Genomic DNA, 10,573 nt, shown 5'->3' with positions numbered 1-10,573 from the left:
ATCTACATAATAAATAATATATGCATAGAAAATTTCATTAAAAAATATTGATTTTTCTGAAAGTTATGAGCTTCCAAAGTCGGGGGGGGGGGGTACAACTCTGTAGTTATGCCTTGTATTGTAACTTTTGTATTATGCGTTACCCCCCTAATATACACCAGGACAATGCGGCGAGCTGGCAGAATCATTAACACTCCAGACATAATACCTAGCGGCATTTCGTCCATCTTTACGTTCTAAGATGAAATTCCGCAGAGGCCTACTTTGCTTTTCATTCTTTCGGAATCGATAAAACAAGTACCAGTTGATCACTGTAGTCGATGTAATCGACTTACACCCACCCCGAAATTGCTGGCCTTGCACCAAAATTTGAAACCAGTATACATTAGGACATACAGGGTGGGGAAGCAAAACTTTTGTAACATTCGAAACTTTCTCATTGCACATCAACAAGTCTAGTAATTCAAAAATAGGTTAATAACATTCACATATAAATACAAAGCGAATACTTTATTCTATGTGGCTTCCATTGTTTGCAATGACAGCCTCCACACAGTCCCGGAACCCTGGTCAACTCTTCACCATGTAGTCATTGAGCATCCTCATAGGCATTGCAGCCTTCAGAGAATTGATGTTGGGGTGGGAGGTTTTGTAGATGGCATGTCCAAAATGCCCCACACGGCATAGTCCAGAGGATTGAGATCTGGGCTGGAAGTGGGCCAGAAAGTAGCAAAGTTGGATTTGTAGAAATTCTGTACCTTCTTGGCAGTATGGCTGGGAGCACCATTCTGGGTCTACACGTAGTTGATAAGAGATTAAAAGTATTGAGGAATAGAGATAGGTGTCAAGCTGTAGAGGAAATACATGGAGACAGCAGTTGGAAAAGAAAGGAAAGGAGAATGAGTTAGGGAGTAAGACGAAGAGAGTGGGTGAGTCAGAGTAAGATTGAAAGTGCAGAAGAGATGGTGGTAGTGATGTGCTGGGACATGCTGTCAAGGGACAGTGGGGATGATGAGAATAGATGAGGTGATATAGAGGTTTGGACTGGATGAGTGGGCAGGTGGATAGAACTAACAGATGCAAGTGATGAAGAGATATATAAGAGTGACTCAGGGGCATGGGTTGCAATAGATTATGACGTGAAGGCAATAAGTGAGGTGCTGATGGTGGAGAATAGCACAGAGGAAAGAAAGCACAGGCAAGAGGTTATTGGTAGAGGCAGCATGCAAGGGAAGATAAGTGGTTGGGGCGGGAGAAAGAAATGGAAGTGGTTGGGGTGGGAGAAAGAAGGTAACTTACATCTACCAAAATATTGCTTTTCAGCAAGAGTAATATCAACTTATAGCTGCCAAAATATTGTTGTCAGCTGCAACAATGAAACTGAAAAGGCTAAGTTTATGTTGATGGTACTGAGGCTTACTGAACCGAGAGAATGGTAGTGAAATCAATAACTTCTGAGAACATTAATGATAATGGTGCTGTTGTTGTTTAACCTAAGGCCTGCTCTGATCAAGTAAACATAGGATCAAAGTTGTTCCACCTGTGATGATCCAACCTCTTTTAAGACATACTCTATATATTACAGAAACTGAAAGATTCTAGCAAATCACACCAAAATCTGTCAAATAGTGCTTTATTTAGAAACTATATAATAGCTATATCCTTTACAGTTACTATGTATAGGTACTATATAAATGAAAAGTGTTTGTGTGTATGTCACCAAAAATTCCCTGGTGCATCCTAGAGAAAAACAGATTTGATTTTATTCATAGAAACTTTGACGAATCAATACGACCACAGAACTATGTCGAGATAAGTCCTGAGTTCCTTGCCTAAGCATGTACTTTCCTATGTATTTTGCCCCGATTCGTAATATCTCATTTAGTGCTCAAATTCATTTTCAGTTGTCCTTAACGATGCCGTCAAACCCAATCATTTATTCAAGTTTTTCAGTTTTTATTTCCTACATAGTCACCTATTTCTATAATTCTGTCTTGGACTTAGCTGGCCGAAAACCCCTGATTTCCAAATTCTATTTCTATTTCTACCATTCAATATTTACTGTGTCTACGCGACAGAAATTCCCCAAAATATCTCAAACTATTCTTCCTCGTGCATCGGCCTAACCCCCCCTCCCTCTGCTTACTGTGTCTCTTTCGAGACTGGCTCCTGTGCAGGTGATACATAAAATACACCATTTTGAGCGTGGCCGTTGCCAGTACCGCCTGACTGGCCTTCGTGCGGGTGACACGTAAAAGCACCCACTACACTCTTGGAGTGGTTGGCGTTAGGAAGGGCATCCAGCCATAGAAACTCTGCCAAATCAGATTTGAGCCTGGTGTAGCCATCTGGTTTCACTAGTCCTCAGTCAAATCGTCCAACCCATGCTAGCATGGAAAGTTTTTGGTTACTAATAATCAAAAAATATAATTTGCTATGAGAAATAACTCAACAACCATATTGTCAACATTGAATTTTTTAGAAGCTGCCATCTTAAACTCATACTTATCTGAGTATGTGTACATTTGTATATATATATATATATATATATGTGTGTGTTGCATCTTATAACTATCTATCTACCTCTCTCTATTGGTCTCTCTCTGTCTTTTACATTTTTCCTTTCTTTATATATATTTACCACACTCTCTCTCTGTATATGTATGTCTCATGCATGCTTTCCCACTCTCTCTCTCTCTCTCTCTCTCTCTCTCTCTCTCTCTCTCTCTCTTGATATGACATGAAATGCAAATTAGTCACAGGAGATGAGTGTGTCTGTCTATATACTTCTGTCTATCTCCGTACTTGTCTCTCCCTCTATCTTTTACATTTTTGTCATTGTAAACTTCCACCTCTCTCTATATTTACCACACTCTCTCTCACTCTTTCTCTGTATATGTATATCTCTCACACTGAGTGTGTGTATGTTTGTATATGTATGTATGTCAGTGTGTCTGTATGCATGTGCATATGAATTTCATTAGGGTGACAGAGTTGAAAGACTCTCACAAAGCATCAGCAGTGAGCTTAGGAGACACTTGAATAGAGAAGGAATAGACTTGATATTATGCAAACATAGGCTTCTGTTGTATGGTCTCAGGAGATACGTGAACATTGGATCCATTGATTAGATGATAAGCACAAAAGCATCTTGCATCGCACAGATTCAGGAAGTGATGGCCCATTTCAGTTCAAACAACTTCAATTTCCAGTGAGTCTTAGTTTTGTCTCAGCTGTCAACAAATCGCAAGGGCAAAACATTTTTGGTTTCTGGTTAATACCTTGAAGAGCCCTGCTTCACCCATGCTCAACTTTACATAGTAGGAAGTAAGAAAGATCTTTACATCTATGCACCAAATGGAAAAGCAAAAAAACTTCGTTTATTGAAACCTTATAAATACCAAATAATGCAGAAATTTGTCCTGATCAACAGGATTTTCCATTGGGGAAAACATGGTTTGACAAGGAATAGAAATAACTGAAATAAAGGAATTCTATTGTGATAATTGCCCTGCAATGACATGCTAGTGTGAGTGTGTGTGTGTGTGTATATATATATATATATATATATATAAAATACAGCTATAGTCTTAACTACTCAATCTGTCATCAGTCACAGAAGGTCTATGCATTTTCCCTTTCTTCACACCAATAAATAAATAAAGATGAGATAGAGAAAGTGCTAGAAGAAATATACTAAATATTACATTAAGAGCACTTTTCCCATGCTTTTCAGGCCCAGCTTCATCAGAACCAGCCGTATGATGAATCTCTGGAGGTTCCTGATGCTGATGATGTTCCTAGTACCTATACTCCAACACCAAGATCACATAATCCTCTTGGTAAGTCAGCTGTTTATGCTTTTTAAAGATATGACATACCTGTTATGATGCAATGACACTTAACTTTAATTTGACTAGCTTGTTGATTTATGGGTGTGTGTGTGTGTGTATGTGTTTTGGTTTGTGTGAGTGTGTTGGTGATGTGTTTTCCATCATTATCATTTACACTCAAACTGAATATATGTAAATGATAATGATGGGTCATACACCACACACACACACACACACACACTGTACATGGGTGACTGCATAAAGTATTGGACTACTATCTCATAAGTCTTGGATTCAACTCCATGCAGGTATTGCCTTGTTCAATATTTGGGGGAAGGTGAGGCAGGAGCCTTAATTTACCATATTTCAGTTATTGTGAATTGGCAGAGACAAAAATCTTCCAGTATTTAGTTACATCTCTTTAGGTCAGTCATGGACAACCTGTGGCCTGCAGGACTTTCTGAATGGCATCTTCACTGAAAAATTACCTTGATTTTTTTTTTTGTAGTAGTGTGGCCTACCTGATGATGAGTCATGTCTCATGTGGTCCACTTTTCAAAAAAGGTTGCCTATACTTGGTTTAGGTTCTGAGTTCAAATCACATTGAGGTTCACTTTAACTTTCACCTTGTTGAGGTTGATAAAATAAGTACCCATGTTGTACTAGGGTCAAGTCCAATTTATTGATACACTCCCTCTATATATTTGTGGTGTTGTGTCAAAGTTATAAATCAATATTTGAAAACATTGAATGTGGCAACTTAATTATTTTTCTTGAAGTTCCAGATGTTTCCTGTTCCCTATCTTTCAGGTCGGATTCCAAACCCTGGCATTGACCAGTCTGGGAGTCCCCACTTACTGGCCACCTCGACTGATGATGCCAAGGTCAGTGTTTTTTTTTTTTTATTACTTCCATTTCAAACTTGCTGATGTTTTTAGTGGAGCAACAATTGATATTGAGCGGTTCAGTTATTTATTCAATCCATTAATCAATTATCTATTTAATTATTCATTCATTTATTTATCTCGGATTTGTTGAACAGAAGCTTCTTGGTAAATCTTTAGGCAGAAGCAGTAATTTATCTGATGATGATGATGATGGTTCTGATCTGAGTGATGATGACGATGACGATGAAGAAGTACATATTGAAGGGTAAGTCTTTCTTAGTGTTTGATGTCACTTAGTTTCCTCAGGACACAACAATTCAACCAGACGAATTCTGAGTAATAGGATGCAAAATTTGTGCCAGGACCAAGTATTTCTAGCTTCTTGCCATTCAACAGCAGCATACTTGAAGAGTTTAAGGCAAAATTATATAAATTTATCAATAATCTAAAAGCAGAACCCCTGTAAAAATTTACAAGCAACATTGTAAAAGTTCCCCTCTGACAGGAGTTAGTGTCATTAGGTCTGTACAACATTATCATCTATTACACCAAAAGGGTAAGTAGATTCATGTATTCTGAAGCTGTTAGATTCTCAACAGAAATCCTTTGGCTGTTGGCTGGATCCTATACTTTTAAGTAGATTTAGCTATCAGGTAATTGACTAAAAAAGAACCAGCATTGGCCAATCATCTGAAGGTTTGTGTGTTAAAATTCTGCCACATATTGTGGTCTGAAAATATTTTAAGTTAATGTTGCCTTAATATCAATCAAAGACTGAAGAAAGAATTTATTCAATGACCAATAATTGCATTGTTCATTACTTCAAATAATAGTGACCTGTTTTTAGGTGAGTCTTCAGTTATGGTTCACTTGATTCACCACTACCCCACCCACCCCACCTTCCTGCTGATTCACTCCAATATTTTACAATCCTTTCTCCATGACCTCTTCATAACAATATAGTCAACACTCATATTGGTTACATCACATAGGGATCAGCCATCAGCAGAGACTTCTCTGTGTCCATTTTACTTGCTAAAAATAGCAGAAAAATCTCCTTAAATCACACCCTATGTTATTAACGAACAACACATTGAACAATATGGTCCCATGGTAAATAGAATATGTCTTAAAAAATGTCTGCATGGTCAAAGATGGAATGTCTTTAATCATAAGCCTACTTGATTAGGGCAGGTCTTATGCTAAAAGAGAATAACAATTACAACAACATTCATGCTATTAGTGGTTATTGATTTCACCATCATTCTCTCAGTTCAGTTAGTTTCAATTCTAATAACAGAAACTTGGCCATATTAGTTTCATTGCTGTAACTTATGGCAATATTTTGGTAGCTATAACTTATTGCTGTAGCTGTTAACCAACTTTATCTAAGCCATCTCTCATATTTTGTTAAGGACTGGTTATTGACTTCCTTTTATAAAATCCAATGTATTGTTTCTTCAACAGAGCATATGATCCAGCTGATTATGATAATCTCCAGGTGAGCTCGGATATTAAAGATTTATTTGAATATATCTCAAGGTAAGAATCAAGAATTATGCATTATTTTTGCTATGTTTTTATTTCTTTTCTAAAGAATGCAGAAAGAAATCTTGTTAATATAGAAGTGGCTTTGGAGTTTGCTACCTTGTGATCTTTTTGTTGTGGTCTTTTATGTTCTGAGTTCCATTGGGCTGACATTGACTTTTATCATTCTGGGGTTGATAAAAGAAAACACCAGTCCTATACTGAAGTTGGTGTAATCTACTGTACACTTCATTGAAATGTCTGGCTATATGTACTAAAGAAAGTTCTACTGATCAATAATCGTATTAATCAATTGATAGCGATTTGTTTTAGGTATGGTTGTGTGGTTAAGAAGTTTGTTTCTTGACCATGTGGTTTTGGGTTCAGTCCCATTGCACAGCACCTTGGACAAATGTCTTCTTCAATAGCCTGATCAAGCTAACCAATGCCTTGTGAGAGGATTTAGTAGATGGAAACACAAAGAAGCCTGTATATATTTATATATGTGTGTGTGTGTGTGTGTGTTTCCTTGTCTTAACATCTCAGGATAGTTGTAAAATGAGTGACATTGTCATGCAAATGGGGATTCTTCATATCTAGTTTTTGTAGAAACACATTTGGCCATGGGGAAGTATCTTTGCAACATGAAGGATTTCAGGTCAGAAAAATCTGCCACAAGAATTTTGTCTGACCCATGCAGACATGTAAGTGTGGATATTAAAACAACAATGATGATGTGACTGTGTGTGAATCTTGCCTAGAATGACTTTGGTGGACATGTGCTGCTACATCAAAAACTGTCTGGTCAATATAGAATAAGCCTTCTTTTGAGAGAAGTTTTATCTTACTGATAAATTATATGATTAGTCTTTGTACACCTGTTTATCATGTAAAAAAATATAACAAGACACGGGCATTCACTGTTTTCTATAATTAGTTAATCAGTCATTTGATTACTTTCATTTAATTAATGATCCTTTTGTGTGTCTGTAGTGATCAAAGATGAGCAAATATAATTTTTCTTGTCGTAGATATTCTTATCAAGTGATTGAATTGGAACACAAACTGAAACCTTTTATTCCTGACTTCATTCCATCAGTAGGGGACACTGATGCATTCATTAAGGTGAGTGAAACTGCTGAGAGAGGAGCTACCTGAGTGATTAGATAATAAATGTATTTTTAATGTTGAACTAATTTCTGAGACAATCAATCTTGTTGCTGTCATCATTTAACATCCATTTTCCATGGTGGCATGGGTTAGACGGTTTGACAGATGCTGGTAAGCCAGAGGACTGCACTAAGCATTACTGTCAGCTTTGGCATGGTTTCTATGGCTGGTTGTCCTTCCTAACACCAGTGCTTTTAATGTGGTACCAACTCCAGTGAGGCCACAAAGTAATTTTCAAAACCCTTCAACTGAGGGGATGTAGTATTGAGGGATGTGGCTTTATGCCTGGTGATGAGAGCTTGAACTATGAAAGAGGGACAAAAACAGGTGTCTTGCTGGAGAAGAGTTATGTGGATACTCCAATCAGAGAAAAAGAAAAAGAAGGGATTGGACAGGGTGAGTTCATGAGAGTGTAAAAGGAAAGAGGAGAGGAGAAGGGGGATACAGTGAGTGGTGAATACGGGTTTATAAGGGAGTGACAGGATAGCACTGATACAATCGACAGTGGGGGAACAGGAGTGAGAGATGACACAGTGTCATTGGGCTGCAGGTGGGGGAGTAATTAGCATAATGCATGAAGAGATGTAGTTTGGTTCACTGGGGAAGAGTGAATTGATGTAGCATGTGGATAGAGAACATATAATACACAGCACTTACAGAACTCAGTTTTCTTGAGGTGGGCAGGTCTTCTCAAGAACCTCATATCACCAGACATCTCAGTTCATCGTTGTCTCTTCTGTGAAGCTCAACATTTTGAGATCATCCCATGTCTTCCTAGGTCTCTCACTTCCTCAGCTTCTATCCACTTTCACCAATGGCACTTCTTTATATACTTGTCCTCATTCATAAGTATCACATGACCAAACCATCATGGTTTTCTCCCTCACATGCTACATCTAATTTCTCTTATGCCTAACTTTTCTCTCAACTCATTTGCACTTTGTTGTACATGCACACTAATATTGTACATGTATCAAAGCATATAGTTTCATTCCTCTCTAGTCTTTGCATGTTTTCTGCATTCAGGGTCTACATCTCACAACTGTGTAGCATAGCTACATATACAAGCATCATACAGTCTGCCTTTCACTCTGAGAAAGAAGCTTTTTATTACCAACAGAGTGTAATAGCTCTCTGAACTTTATGTTCAGAATGTTTCTGAATGTGGAGAATGAATGAGAAGAGGAGAGTCTGCCAAAAGTTAACCCAATTGAGGGACCAGCTATCTGAATCGACAGTACCCAGGTAGATAAAGCAATTAAAGATATGAAGTCAGAGAAAGCGCCTGGCCCATCAGGAATCACCGCTTGGATGCTTAAAATATCGGGCAGTGTGGGTTATGGTCTTGTCACCTGCATTGTAAATCAGGTAGTTCATGAAGGAGTCATACCCAATGACTGGTGTAGCAGCAATCAACTGCTACATGAGGAAATGTGATGCTTTAAATAGAAATAACTACAGGAGTATCAAATTATTGGATCAGGTGATGAAAGTTACAGAGAGGATCATAGCCTAACTAATTAAGGAGAGAGTTAGCCTAGATGAGATGCAGTTTGGTTTTGTGCCAGGCAGAAGCACCACTGATGCTATATTTCTGGTAAGGCAACTGCAGGAGAAGTACCTAACCAACATAAACCTCTGTACTTGGCTTTTGTTGATTTGGAGAAAGCTTTTGACAGGGTTCCCCCGATCCTGTATTGGGTGGTCAATGTGGAAACTAGGGATAGACAAGTGGCCGGTAAGAGCTGTACAAGCTCTATACAGGGATGCTGTCAGTAAGGTGAGGGTTGGTAGAAGTAGGGGTTCACCAAGGATCAGTCCTCAGCCCCCTCTTATTCATTATAGTCCTCCAGGTAATAACAGAGGAATTCAAGACAGGTTGCTCCTATATGCTGATGACTTTGCTCTAGTAGCTGAGTCACTGCCAGAACAGAAGTTTAGGATGTGGAAGCAAGGTCAAAGGGCCTTAGGGTTAACCTAGCAAAAACCAAAGTCTTAGTAAGTAGGAAGGCTGTCAAATCACAACCCACTTCAGGTAGATGGCCCTGCTCGATCTGTAGAAAAGGTTTGCATAGAAACTCCATACAATGTACCCAGTGTAAGCTATGGACAGATAAAAGGTGCAGCAAAAGCAAAGGAAAGTTAACTTGGAAAATAGTTTTTGTGTGTGGCAGATGCACAGGGGCAATAAACACTGAAGATGTACAGAAAACAGATTCCATCACATGTCAGAGGAAGAAACTAGAAGTAGTTGATAGCTTTCGCTACATAGGTGACCAAGTCTGTAGTGGGGGTAGTTCCTCTGAGAGTGTAGCGACTAGAGTATGAATAACCTGGGCAAAGTTCAGGGAGCTCCTATCTCTGCTGGCAACTAAGGGCCTCTCGCTCAGGGTGAAAGGTAGACTTTATGATGCATGTGTGTGAACTGCCATGCTACATGGCAGTGAATCATGGGCCATGACTGCTGAGGACATGCATAGGCTTGAAAGAAATGGAGCTAATATGATCTGTTGGATGTGTAATGTCAGTGTGCACACATGACACATGCCCTCAGAGAAAAGTTGGACATGAGAAGCATCAAATAGGGTGTGCAAGAGAGGCAACTGCACTGGTATGGTCATGTGTTAGGTATGAATGGAGACAGCTGTGTGAGAAAGTCTCACTCCCTAACTGAAGAAGGAACCTGTGGAAGAGGTAGACCCAGGAAGACATGGCATGAGGTGGTGAAATATGACTTTCGAACATTGGGCCTCACAGGGGCAATGGCAGGAGACTGGGACCTTTGGAGATATGCTGTGATTGAGAAGACCCGGCAACTAAAGTGAGATCACAGCCATGCACGTCTGGCCCTGTTAAGTATACCCCTGATACGTTGGATGATATATGTTTGAGAAGACTTGTTGCATCAAGTAAAACCAATATCATAGCAGTGGCCAGTGCCCCCCTGACTGGCTCCCGTGCCGGTGGCATGTAAAAAGCACCATCCAGATGTGGTTGATGCCAGGTTCACCTGCCTGGCTCCTGTGCCAGTGGCACATAAAAAGCACTATCCGAACATGATTGATGCCAGGTCCGCCTGACTGGCTCCTGTGCTAGTGGCACATAAAAAAAGCAACAACTGATCGTGGACGTTAAACGATGATGATGATATATATA

General features: G+C 39.2%; 1 protein-coding gene across 1 annotated transcript in view; it reads left to right on the top strand.

Moving 5' to 3' along the window:
• The window catches only part of LOC106882416 (intraflagellar transport protein 46 homolog), a 23,678-nt gene that overhangs the window by 1,318 nt on the left and 11,787 nt on the right, over positions 1-10,573 (top strand). The window contains exons 2-6 of the mRNA XM_014933091.2: positions 3,737-3,842; positions 4,644-4,717; positions 4,876-4,985; positions 6,188-6,262; positions 7,279-7,372. Coding sequence (XP_014788577.1) covers positions 3,737-3,842; positions 4,644-4,717; positions 4,876-4,985; positions 6,188-6,262; positions 7,279-7,372 — 459 coding nt within the window. The remainder of the gene's footprint in view (positions 1-3,736; positions 3,843-4,643; positions 4,718-4,875; positions 4,986-6,187; positions 6,263-7,278; positions 7,373-10,573) is intronic.

The sequence above is a fragment of the Octopus bimaculoides genome, chromosome 10, assembly GCF_001194135.2.
Source record: "Octopus bimaculoides isolate UCB-OBI-ISO-001 chromosome 10, ASM119413v2, whole genome shotgun sequence".
NCBI classification, from domain to species: domain Eukaryota; kingdom Metazoa; phylum Mollusca; class Cephalopoda; order Octopoda; family Octopodidae; genus Octopus; species Octopus bimaculoides.
The sequence above is the reverse complement of the archived record's forward strand: the minus strand, read 5'-3'. Positions and strand labels throughout refer to the sequence as shown.